The sequence below is a fragment of the Periophthalmus magnuspinnatus genome, chromosome 9 (assembly GCF_009829125.3).
Source record: "Periophthalmus magnuspinnatus isolate fPerMag1 chromosome 9, fPerMag1.2.pri, whole genome shotgun sequence".
Lineage (NCBI taxonomy): Eukaryota > Metazoa > Chordata > Actinopteri > Gobiiformes > Gobiidae > Periophthalmus > Periophthalmus magnuspinnatus.
In genome coordinates, this window is record NC_047134.1 from 6,257,227 (window position 1) to 6,270,946 (window position 13,720).

The following is a 13,720-nucleotide window of genomic DNA, read 5'->3' on the forward strand; positions in this document are numbered from 1 at the left end:
TGCAGAATACGCAGATCTATTTTGTCGCTTTATCATGGTTCAAAATGTCTGCTTTCGTCACGGGAGCAGGTTTCCTCCTCCCAGAATTCTCCTGTGCTAAGAGACCAATCCAGGCCCACCCCTCGACATCTTTATGAAGACAGAGATACAAGCTTCACCCATAGAAGGGCAACCTCTCTCTCTCTCGCTCTCTCCTCTTCTCTCTCCCCCTTTCTCCCCTCTCCCTCCCCTGGAAAAATATGGAGGGGCATGTGTGACGGCTGTAACCATAGTAACCCATTAGCCCCCGAGTCTGGTGACGTAAGGAGGAGGTTTAGAGGGAAAAGGCCAGAGCCATGTTTTGCATTTGCTGTGGAGGAGGCGGAGCTTCAGGCGCTTGTTCTGTCCCCATAGACGCTGACTGACACATGACAGGGAATAATACAGAAATATGCTCTTTGGATTTTTCTGTTTCCATTTTAATACAACTGAAGTTTTCACTGGATCCAAAACACACACGTCTCCAGTACTTTATGAAAATGTGACGTGACTGACCGGTGGATTAGCCAATCTGGGACATGCATGGTCCGTCTGTATCTAAATAAATATGGATGCCTACAAGGGGGAAAAAAGGACGAAAATATCGCACAGGGCTGAAAAACATGGAGGGTATCTGCAGAATCACTGAGGACAGCCTAAACTCTGTTACGTAATTAAGATGTGGCAGAAATATCATTTTATTCAAAATAATGGCTGACCAATGAGCTCCTTTGATGGATCGATATCCCTCTGTATATATACTACAGAGATCAGTCTGGATTTGGACTATATGAGGTTTTCAGGTGAATCTAACAACAATCATCATGAGATATAAAAGTGACTTAACTCTGCAGTTTACTTTTACAATACAGAAATCATTTGAACTATAATCAGAAAAGCATGAATTTGTTTGGTTTTTTTTCATAATAATATCAGAATTTAGATTTGATTCACAAAGAATTCACTTTGAATTTTTATCTAATATAAGATCAAGATCTGGAGAATTGCTTCTGCTGCCCCAGAGGCAGTGAAGGATGGGTCAAAATGCAGAGGACAAATACTTTAAACCCACAGATTACCCTGCACTCAGAGTTTGACCAATAGGAGGAGGGTAGGTGTTTGAGCATAGTGCTACATTAAACAGAGTTAAGCTCTGAAGAAAAAGTTGATGACCTCATCACTCGGCCCATCGGCAAAAAGATCTGATCAACATTTGATTTTTTTTTATTCTGCAGATCTTTTTGCCCCCTTTTTAACTCATAAGCTGCTATGTTTTATTTTGACACAAATTTAACTGATTGGTTAATTTGCCTGTCAGTCACACCCAACTGAACTGTCGTAGTTCAGTTGGGTGTGACCCCAGCCCGTCTCACCCCTCTCTCATCCCCCTCACCCCCCTCTGAACCCTCCCTACACATCACTGCTGTTCTCCTCCATGGCCCTGTGCTGCCGTCCATCCACCCAAACTGTCCACCCCTTCACAGTCACCTCCATCAGTCTCCTCCCCCCCCTCCACCTTCCATCGCCCGCTCTCTCATTCCATTAACCTACCTCCACCTCCGCTCCGGCAGCCTGTCCCACCCACTCAATTCACCCTCTTTCTGTCACAAATCCTCCCTTCTCTGCACTCTCCCCCAGTCTATAATTTCAGCCCATATGTCAGCATCCCCATTGTTTTTTGTCACTCACTCCGCAGAGCCCACCCTCTCCTCCGCCCTCCGTAAGTCTCTCCTTCGGCCTGGTTTCGCTCTGCCTGTCGACTGTGTTCAAATGTTGTGGAGCTGGATAAGGAGAGACGCGGGTGGAGAAGATGTGTGCGGTGTCAGTCTTGTGTCTTGGAGGGGTTCAGACGAGCGACAGCGGTGTGAACCAGGCCCAAGCGGGAGTGTAGAGCCGATGAAATGAAATGAACAAAATAACAGGTAGTGGGGCGTACTCACTAGTACTAATTTAGTAACCTATAACTATTTTCTGGTCTGAGCAAATTCAACCAAACCTCCAAAAATACCAACGTGACATTGAAGGCTTCTTAGAAATACAGAAAATCAGTCTATTAATAGTTTGAATAAAGCACCAATATGTACCTTTTTCCAGGGTTGAAATCATCCAAAGGTATTTTATATGCAAAGCTATAACATCTCCATGGAGACAAGCGAGTTCAACCAGGGGTCAGGACTAAAATAAGATTAGATGATCTAAATGACATGATATCAAAAGCTTAGTTTTCTAACGGTTTCATGTTCCCATTTACAAAAAAAAAAAAAAAAAAAAAAACTCTAAAGGGAGTCAACACAATAGTCACCAACAATCAATATAGTAATTAACATGATAGACCTAGCCACCATTTACAATGAAAAGAGCAAAACACAAGGGATCTGAAGCACATATGTGAAAGGATCACATAAAAAACACGGTATTAAAGCTGTATCACCATAACACCACCAGCAGAGGGCCAAAGTGAAACAGAACATCTTAAACGCTGGACGGATTCCCATTAGCTTCATGATAAAATTAAACATGTGCAACTATTCCACATCTATCTTTTCAAATGCCTTTTTAATGAAGTCGTTGGGTGCCCACATACACAGTGAGCTCCACACTTGGCACCTCCTCTCCGCCACGTCGTGCTAAACGCACTCGCTTCCCCCGTAATGACTCAACAACCTTCATTTAAAGTGAATTAGGAGCGCGTCCGATGCATTAATATGATTTGTGTGGCCGCTCTGGACACGCTTGCACGCCGGTAAACGCCGCAGTTGTCCTCCGGTAGGACAGCCCCGCACTTATCGCCCCCTGGGGACGACTTGTGGCAGAATAAACAGCCATTTGGACCCTCGCCTCTCTCCGCGGTGACTCTTTCAGTGGAAATATGCAACTTGAATGGAGGCTCTGATGACACGCTGCCATCTGCTGTTGTGTTGTGATAGGGGCCTGGAGTGGAGGTAAAACACACATTTACTTAAAGCACACACACAATCGTTTCTCATTTACAAAGTCAGACAGATCCTGTGTGTTCATGCAGCGGAGGAGTGTTTATACAGGGGGTGTTATATTGAGGCTGCTAGCATCACCTCAATGATGAAACAGAGCTAAAGAGGACACAGCTTTGTCTTGTAATATTACAAACTGAGACAGAAGGTGCAAATTTTACTGTCCATTCACTTTTTGTGCCGTAGCCAACCTGAACCTCAACAAATGTGATTATGTTTCAGACATTCAGTTTGGTTAATCACAATCACCCAGCAACAAGGAGAAAAAAAGCCATAGACTGTTTATATAAATGGACATAGCCGTGTTCCAAATAGGAAGTGATCATGGGCACGCTTCCAGCTCCATCAACTCTGGCTCCAATTCACTTTACATTGAAAATCTGTGGCTCCTCTTTCTGTAGCTGCTGCTGTCAGACTTGTCAGTTTGGTCTTAAAATGTTTGTATTAGCCCGCTCTACATGATCCTGGGGTTTTTATTTCACTATTGTGTCCTTAAATCAAGATATGAACATTAATAAGAGACAAATCAGGCACCTTCTTTCCCCGAGGTCGCTCCTACTAGCGTTAGAAAAAGGTTTGATTGCAGAGATGTGGGCTGGAAAAGGCATTACCTCGTGCCAGATTGTTTCTTTGGTTGCTATGATACTTGCGGTTGGAATTCCAAATATGGAACTGGGTTCCAAATTGTGCTCCTGTATCTGCTAGCTTCAAGGAGCTTAATTTGACTGGAGCTAAATGCTGTGGGTGATGTCACACTCACTTAGTCCACTTCTTTATACAGACTGTTGTTTTAGAGTATCGGCTGTATGTTTCTACACTGTTTTGTTCAAACTACAAAACAAAAGTGGCTTACTGCTAGGCCTGTCACGATAAATACATACAGTACATGACAGATGGAATAGGACTTTTTGGAGGTATTTTTCTTTGCACTAGTGAGAAAAATTTTGGTTTATTTTTCTGTTTTACTGAGATTTGAGCTGTAAAAAAGTCAAATTATGATCATTAGGTCATCAGGTGTTCCGGGCATGTCCCACCCGGGGAAGACCCAAGACACGCTGGAGGAACTATGTCTCTCAGGTGGCCTGGGAGTACCTTAGTGTTCCATTGGAGGAGCTGGAAGAAATGACTGGGTTGAGGGAAGTCTGGGAGTCCCTGCTTAGACTGCTGCCCCTACGACCTGGTTGGTCTTTTGAATCCACAGCCCAACCTAGGTTTCGGCCCACCTCAATCTTTCTGTACCAGAGAAACACATAAATAATGGACAAAAGCCAGACAAATGGTGATACGACGATAAGTCAATGTATCTTTTGGAGCGGGGAGGAACGGCGAGGAGAGACAAGGAGAGACAAGGAGCGACGAGGAGCGACGAGGAGCGACGAGGAGCGACGAGGAGCGACGAGGAGCGACGCTAACAAACCTCAGAATTCTCCCCATTCTATGCTCGCTGGAGAGGACCAACATATTCTAACTGTACGGCACACACTCCAAAAACGAATTGCTCTAAAAATACATCCTTTCATCAGAACATGAAAAGACGCTGCCTTTTCCCTGTCCAGTGTTGAGCAGCCATTGATTCCAAGACAAAGACAACACCTCCTCAAAGAGCCAAGAAAAACAGCAATCACACATCCAATTATACTCAAATGTGCCTGCAGCGGGCGATAATGTCAATGCGCCTCGCACCCTAAATAAAAAGGAGGAGAGGAGGAAAGGAGCGGCGGAGCGGGAGGCAGTCCGCGGGAGGCCAAGATGGATGAGGGCACGAGCTTTCATCCTGGGCAGCAGGACACGGAGCGCCCCCTGTGGAGAGAGGGAGAGGCGGGCGCAGACAGGAACAGCTCTGAGGAGAGGGAGGAGCCAGGAGGAGGGAGATAGACCAGACCGGAGTCAAGATCTCATATGGCTTTAAAGGGGACTTCGTTACAATGGTGTTACCTCATAATGGTGTTAGTTTACCCAAAGTTGTATTTTGATTGCCTTGTGCGGGTTTGAGCCATAGCATATATTAAGTGGTCTAAGGGAGTGTGACGTCACCCGGACTCCATATACTTCCGACCACGAGTATCATTGAGCCAATCTGGAGTGAAACTGTTTAGCAGGGAGCGGGTGCTTAGTAATGCTGTAAGTCAAACCTGTTGCTAACGCTAGTGGGAGTGCACTCTGGGAAAGAAGGCATCTGATTTGTCTGTTATTAATGTCCATATCTTGATTTACATACACAAATGTGACATAAAAAACTCAGGATTATGTTGAACAGGTTAATACGAACATTTTAAGACCAAAATGATGAGTCTGACAGTAGCAATTACAGAGAGAGGGGCCACAGTTTTTCATTGTAAAGTAACAGTTTCGATGGAGGCAGATGAGCTCCCATTATCACTTCCTATTTGGAACCCATTGGCTAGCAGGTTAGCTATGTCCATTTATATATACAGTCTATGGTTTGAGCAATCCTGTATAGTCCTGCATACAAGGCTTGAGTGCTCAGAAAAAGTGTGTTATCTCCTGCCCCCCATCTCCGCCTTCTGTTCTGTACTTACTTGCAGTTATAAAAAAAAAAAAAAATCACAGTGGATTTTTTTGGGGGATATTTTGAGCAATAAAAACACCATTATTGAAAAAAAAAAAAAAACCCCCGCTAAAGATAAGTTTAATGCCATACTGTGAAACATTCCAGCCCATGTAATAGAATGTCCATGGGGACAGGCACATGGCAGATCCCAACCAGAAAAAGCTACATAGTGCACCTTTAAATCAGCCCTGTTGTGCTTGTGTCTCTATAGTTATAATATGACACTCATGGATCATTATGTTATAATTTGCAAATTTTAAATCACAGTATTCACTTAAAACGACTTAATAAAAGGAACATAGACTTCCGTGTTGTGGTGCCCAATGGGAGCGGACGTCGCCGTAAATGTCATCAAAACAAAGTGCTGCAAGTTGTCTGCGCCCCCTATGGATAGCTGCACATCACACTAGCGAGCAGCCCATTTTTTTCATTTGTACCAAAATGACTATGCGGTGCTGCAAAATCCTACAAGTATCACCGATTCAGAAAATAAAACTGGAGACGGAACTGCGTATGTCACAATGGGTGTGTGTGTCACAGTGGGCGTGTACTAGTAGAGGTGAAAATGATGGTAGATTAGCAAAATGGCATCTTGAAAATAAGAGATTAAAGATTACTCAAACATGAATCATGCCAAATACAAAGGCTCAATGAGAAGAAATGGCTAGAACATGGTTAAAGATTTGAAAAGTCCAGTTTGTAGAATAGGTCTGATTTAAGCAGCCAGAGCTCTTCAGGACAGTCTCTCATTCTGCTCTTCAGCTCAAACTGTTTTTGATGTTGAATGCAGCTGAGGGGCAGCAGGCCTATGGTGAGCTGTGGTGTAGTGGGAATTAAAACCTCCCTCCTCTGCTCCAACTTCTGATGCTTTCAATAGAAATCTTTAGCAGCCGCACTTCAAAGAAGAGAACATCAAGACGAGATGGACAGGGGGGTCAGAGCCAGAACACAGACAAAACACATTAAATGTACAAGATATCAGCTTGGACCCTGGTTTGACCGGAGACAAAGCTGCGGTCACGTCCTCGGAGTATTATAGAGTCCACTTTAGTTTAAACATGAGCTGAAGAATTTGCTGTTTCACTGTCAGATCACACATTAGCTGTTTTTGGTTTTAATGTTTGTGTAATTACTGGGCCTATACATACGTAATAAAAACTGCTTCTCCATCAACAGGAGAGAGAAGAGAGAGGAGAGGAGGGACTGGAGAGAGAAGAGAGAGGAGAGAGGGAAGAGAGGGGAGGGAGACAGGAGAGAGGAGAGAGAGGAGAGAGGGGAGAAGGGGCAGAGGAGAGGGGAGAAGAGAGAAGAGAGAGGATGGACAAGAGAGAGGAGAAAAGAGAGGGGAGTGAGGGGAGAAGGGAGAGGAGAGAGAGAAGAGAGAGGAGAAGGGGCAGAGGAGAGATGAGAGAGAGAGGAGAGAGAGGAGAGAGGGCAGAAGGGGCAGAGGAGAGAGGAGAAGAGAGAGGAGGGACAAGAGAGAGGAGAAAGGAGAGAAGAGAGGGGAGAGAGGAGGGAGTGGAGAGAGAGAGGAGAGAGGGAAGAGAGGAGAGAGGAAAGAGGGGAGAAGGGGCAGAGGAGAGGGGAGAAGAGAGAAGAGAGAGGAGGGACAAGAGAGAGGAGAAAGGGGAGGAGAGAGGGGAGAGGTGGCAGAAGAGAGAGCAGAGGAGAGAGAGAAGGAAAGAGGAGAGGAGGAGAGAGAAGAGAGGAGAGGAGGGAGGAGAGGATAGGAGGGAGGAGAAGAGAAGAGAGGAGAGGGGCCTATCCAAATGAAATAGAAAAATGGGTCTCTCTCAGTAGCATCAGAAAGTAAATGGTACAGTCACATTTTTACGTAGCCATTTTCCACCTCCAAGGCTCAAAGCTTTACATCAAAGAACCATTCACCCATTCACACTCATACACCAGTGTACACAGATACTGGGGGCGAGGTGGGTCAAGTGACTTGCCCAAAGACACAACAGCATTCATTTGTGGGAGCTGGAATTAGGTCTGTCACGCAAACACATTTTGAAGTTCAATATGTCGCTGAAATAAATACAGACGATAAAAGATAATACTGAAACTAATTTCTGCCACTGACACAAAAACTCAAGAGCAGATTTAAACCACAAACATTATATAAACATATATTCTAAATCTGCAATATTGTTAAACATCATGAGCTGCAAGAAATAAACAACAGAATGAAACTCTTTAGTCGTTTGTCTGTAATGAGTCAGACAAGTTATTTATTTAAACTTTTTACGGCTTAAATCTGATCAGATACTGATAAATATTGACCCTAAAAATATAGTTCCATTTCTCATATAGAACAATAAGTGGACATAGTGATTATCGAGACAGGCCTCGCTGAAATTGCACCTCCAGCCTGACCGCTCTACCAATGATGTTTATGTTGAGAGCGGTATTCAAACTGCCAGCCTTTTATTTATTCCATAATGTTACTGTAGCACATTTGTGCAGCCAATCCCAAACTAATAACATATGTAGTTTCAAAATCTGTGGGTCATGTTTAGATGATTCTTTCAAAAATCTGCCGTAGAGAACGGATGGGACGATATTAAAATTTAGACTCACGATTATTGTGACCAAAATAATCACGATTAACAATATTATCACATTAATTTAAACCAAGGCAGTATAATGTCCTCATATGTGGACACCAGGACCTTGTAGAGAAAAAAAAGGTATTGTGGCCTAGACAAAATGTGTTGTCCACATATGTGGACGCCAGGGCCTAGGTTATAGGTATTCAGATTAATTCATGATTGTTGTAAAACCATACACCGCTGCTAGCAAGCTGTGCAATCAGCTGTGCAAGATGCTGTGCAATCAGCTAGTGATAGCAAAGTCGACACAAACACGGATTCATACAAATCCAAACTAACAAACTGCATTCAGTAGTTTATTTCACATGATATGTTACGGTGGATATTTTCGACTTAAGTTTATTGTCCCATTGCCACCGTAGAGACACATCCGCCCTGTCCTCCGTCTGAAATGCATCGTCGCGTTCTTCGGCCCTCCTACATCTTTGCATCCTTTGGCCCCATCCTCCTTCTGAGATGCATCCTCGAGTTCTTCGGCCTCGTCCTCTGTCTGAGATACATCCTCACATTCTTCATCCCCGTCCTCCGTCTGAGATGCATCCTCGCGTTCTTTTAAGATCTCAGTACTAACCCAGTGCACACAGAATTGCTTACGCCTCAGTTTTCTGAAGTTAACACGAACGGAGAGGTAGAAAATGGAAGCACCAAAGCATGGCAAAAGGTGGAGGATGGGCCCAGCCAGACAGCAGAGGGGATGGACAGATGAAGAGAGGAGAGAGGAGAGAGAAGAGAGGAGCAAGGAGAGAGGAGCAAGGAGAGAGGAGCAAGGAGAGAGGAGCAAGGAGAGAGGAGCGAGGTGAGAGGAGCGAGGTGAGAGGAGCGAGGAATGAGGACAGAGGAAGAGGAGAGGAGAGAGACAAGAGGAGAGATGAGAGAGGTGAGGAAAGGAAGAGGAGAGAAGACAGGAGGTGTAGATGAGAGGAGAGAGGAAGTGTAGATGAGAGGAGAGAGGAGGTATAGAGGAGCAGTACAGGCTTGTACCTCTGTAGAAGCCCTGGAGCTTGTGCCTTCAGGCCACAGCTCACACTTGGCTCCAGTTTAACATCAGAAACAGTTCACTTTATTCAGACATATGGACTGAATAATGCAGACACTATCCCTCAGCAGTGAGCACAGGAGAAGAGGAAGTACTTATGTAGGTGTTAGGGATGGTCCTGACAGCTAGAAGACCACGCAAGCTCCTTCAGATGGGACCTGGACACTTCCTTTGAATCATTTCCTTGTTTAGAACTAATAACGATGTAGTCCACTTTAAGACCTGGTTTAGCTCTATGTTAGACCTGGAATATTTCTGTTATAAACCTGGTTTAGACCTGGAATAGTCCTGTTATATACTTGGTTTAGCCTTAGGTTAGACCCAAACCAGCGGAGCGGGTGCTTAGCAACGCTGTCAATCAAACCTATTGTTAATGCTAGAGGGGCCGATCTCGGGGAAAGACGGTGCCTGAGTTGTCTCCTATTGATGTTCATGTCTTAATTCATGAACAAAATTGTGAAATAAAAACACCAGACTTGGAAAGACATATCCATGCATTTGTCTCCAGTAGTTTAGACTACGGTAACGGCCTGCTCACTGGCCTCTCTCAACGAGTCTTAAGACAGCTGCAGTACATCCAGAATGCTGCTGCTCAGGTCCTAAGTAGAACCAGGAAGTACTAACACATAAGTCCTGTGCTCAGGTCTGTGCACTGGTTCCTGTGGCTCAGAGAATAGACTTTAAAGCAGCTCTGCTTGTGAACAAGTCTCTCCATGGCTCAGCACCAAAGTACACCCTGGACATGTTAGTGTCATGTGAACAATCTCACACTCTGAAGACTTCAGGGATCAGCCTCCTGGTTTTGTCCTGGTTTCACCCTGGTTTTGTCCTGGTTTCGTCCTGGTTTCGTCCTGGCCTCCTGCTGGTGCCCAGAGTCAGGACTAAACATGGGGAATCAGTGTTTCCGTTTTCTGCAGCTAAAACCTGGTACAATCTTCTTGAAGATGTGAAACAGGCCTCCACTTTGACCATGTTTAAATCCAGGCTCCAAACGGTTCTGTTTAGCTCTGCATGTGACTGAAAGGTTTTTATTCTGTACTCTTCTCTTTTAATGTTACTTTTATGATGATTATTTATGATTATTTATGCTTTGATTTGTTGTATTGTGATTTTAATGTTTTTCTTATTTTATACAGCACTTTGAATTACTTGTGTACCAATTGTGCAATACAAATAAACTTGCCTTGCCTTACCAGGATCATGGAGAGTGGGTTAATACGAACATTTTAAGACCACCATGATGAGCTTGACAGCAGCGGTTACAGAGAGAAGGGCCACAGTTTTTCAATAGAACGTGAGTCGATGGAGCTGGAAGGGCTCAAATGCTCACTTCCTATTTGAAATGGCAGCTAGCAGGTTAGTTATGTCCATTTATATATACAGTCTACAAGATCTATGATATTATTTCTGTAAACATTTTGAGATTCAGAGAAAAAATGATTAGTTCTTAAATAAATATAAATATGAGGTGAGTGCAACCGGCAGAGGAAAGGTGAAGCTCAAAGTCAAGTGGACTGGAAAGAACAGGATCTGCAGGATGTGAGGTCTGGATGGTCAAGAGGAGATGAGGAAGTTGGGCATCAGGGGCTGGGTTTAATGGAGCACTTTCTGTTACAGTTTTGTATGAAAAGCAATTTATAAATAAAGTTTAATTTGATTTTAATTTGATGTTTGAGGGGAAAATAAATGGCATTTTCTTATAGTGGGTTTTAATAGTCCTGGTTTAGAACTGGTTTAGTCCTAGATTAGACATGGGATAGTCCTGTGATAGACCTGGTTTAGATCTGGTTAAGTCCTAGATTAGACCTGGAATAGTCCTGTTATAGACCTGGTTTAGACCTGGTGGTACTCAGAAAGCCAAATCTTTTCTTTGATTGTACTTGGCACAAATAAAGGAAGTTTTATTTCTACAACTGAATGTAAAGGTGCTGTACCTGATTTTACACTTTAGTGTTCTTGTTATAAATGAACTAGCTCTGTTTTTAAAGTTTTAACATAAAACTCCATCTTCAGTCACTCCAGTTCATCTGTTCTGTTTCACTGTAAAAATGTGCACATAATGATGTTTAATATCTGTTTGGACTGTAAGAAACATCATGTGTTGAACATGGGGACATTTTATTGTATTTTACGGCTAATGTTAATGATGAACTGATAGTTCTGTAATGTCATTGTAATGAAATGTGTGTTTAATGTGTGTTCACCTGCTCAGAGGCCGCACCTGCCTAGAGGCCGCACCTGCCTAGAGGCCGCACCTGCCTAGAGGCCGCACCTGCCTAGAGGCCGCACCTGCCTAGAGGCCGCACCAGCCCACGGACTGCACCAGCCCACGGACTGCACCAGCCCACGGACTGCACCAGCCCACGGACTGCACCAGTCCACAGACTGTACATGCCCAGGGACCGCACCTGCCCAGGGACCGCAGATGGACAATAGCAGTGGTACATCAAAGAGTTTGTACACAGCCCCTGATAAATAAAGAAGAAAGAAAGAAGAATTGACAAAAAAACAGGACAGATGTGCACTTTGCACCAAGTGTGACCTCAGAAGATATTTGGCTACAGCTTGAATATACAACATGGGAGTGAATAACAAATAAACACACAGGACCAAACTGGGAGTAAGGTACAATTGCAATCAGCCTGTCGGAAGAAAAAAAACAAAACAATGATCCTGATTAATAGTAAAATGAGTGCTGTAAAATTACTTACTTGAATAATTATCAATTTTTGGAAAAAAATAAAGTTTTGATCTGTATCTGAATCAGTGTAACACCACATGGTCAAATGTAAGAAACTGGGCTGTTATTATGATATATATTTTTGATGTTGAATTACATTCTATTATCTTAAAGAGAGTTTTTAATTCTATGAAGTTAGTATTTTAATCAGTTTTGAGTTTCACCTTTTCCTTAATAAGCAAATCATGTTGGAAATTGTGATACATCACAACACAACAGTCACATAGACTGCACAGTTTGAGAGCCTCTGTAAGTAAAATATAGACAATTGAAAGTGATCAGTGTTTTAAATGGTCTAAGTAAAAGGCGGAACAACCATATCACTGCCAGTGGTGGAAGTAATAATTTTTGTTACTGAAGTAAAATACAGATAGCAGAGCAAAGAAATACTTTCATAAAAGTAAAAGTGTCACATGCAAAAATATATTTAAGTAAAAGCTTTAAAGTACCTGTTTAAAAATGTACTTAAAGTGTAAAAAGTAAAAGTATTTTGCACAGATTTTGAGATTCTGACAAAGTTTTAAATGTAGTGATTTTGATAAAGATTTGAGCTGAATTTTGTTCAGCAGAAACAATTGAATCAATCATTTTTTTCTATCTGTTTTTATTTGTATATTTTGTTTTCCTCAAATTATGAACATGCTAAAAATAAACCTTTAAACTATAATTAAAAAAAAAAGTTTTGCTTTTCAGTCCTGTTAAAAATGTAGGGAAGTAAAAGTAAAAAAAAAGTCTCCACTTTAAAATCTACTTAAGAAAAGTGCACATACTAGTACTTTTACTTTGTTACCGCCACTGATCACTGTTTTTCTGCTCTCACATCACCAAAGGACATGGTCTCATCAGTTGTCACATTTCAATCTATGAAGGTAATTCCACTTAAGTCCAAAAGCTGCGCGTGTGAACATGTCCTTGGACTTTAAACTGTCAGATGAGAGAGAGAGCGAGAGAGAGGACACCCGGAGCGTCCTACCACAGTTACACAGATTACACACACATCCTCTGCTTGGCTGGAGTCCTGCACACAGCTTCTCCGCCGTGTCCCTGCTGGAAAATATGGCCTCCTTTTAAAACCTCACCACAGACGAGCTAATCGGTACATCTGCAGCAGTTACCCAGTTAGCACAGCCCTCTTTGAAGTAAAAAATGCCCTATATTTCCCTCTTTTGCAAATCAATTCTATCTTTAGCACAACACATTGAGCGAGAAATCACTCATTTTGGTAATAAACATGGCAACAGCATCATCTAGCGGATACATTTGCAGATTACAGCTGGACAACGTGAAGAAAAAGTCTCTTACAACTTAATCTAGAAACAAGATGCGTGCAATTGTGTTGAAATAATTACAAAAATACATGACAGCAAGGTATAAATGGCAAATAACTGAACAATAGCAACGTAAATGGTTCATTTACCTGTCCATGTCTTCTGTTCTGGAACAACATAGTATTTATTCCCAAAATGATCCGTCCCGACGTGCTCCCGGACCACTCCAAACGTCCTCCGTAATGCACCCGCTATTCTGCTCATATTCACATAAAAAGTGATTGGTTTTTGAAGGTGATTTTGATGTGTTTCTCTAAGATGTCTCCTTGTTGATGAAAGTGCCTATGCCGGGGAATAGAAAGCAATAAGCTGTTCTATGATTGGACGATCCCACCGTGACCGTAGGTTTCATAACACGGAAGTGACATTTCAACATGGCGTCTTTTGTGTTGTTTAGACGTACGTGCTAGTAATTTAGCCCAAA

At 42.8% G+C, this 13,720-nt stretch overlaps 1 protein-coding gene across 1 annotated transcript in view; it reads right to left on the bottom strand.

Moving 5' to 3' along the window:
* ndufaf2 (NADH:ubiquinone oxidoreductase complex assembly factor 2) overlaps window positions 1-13,573 on the bottom strand; it is a 32,172-nt gene extending 18,599 nt beyond the window's left edge. Inside the window, exon 1 of the mRNA XM_033972406.2 lies at window positions 13,386-13,573. Coding sequence (XP_033828297.1) covers window positions 13,386-13,500 — 115 coding nt within the window. The 5' untranslated portion in view covers window positions 13,501-13,573. The remainder of the gene's footprint in view (window positions 1-13,385) is intronic.
* Between the last annotated feature and the right edge of the window lie 147 nt (window positions 13,574-13,720).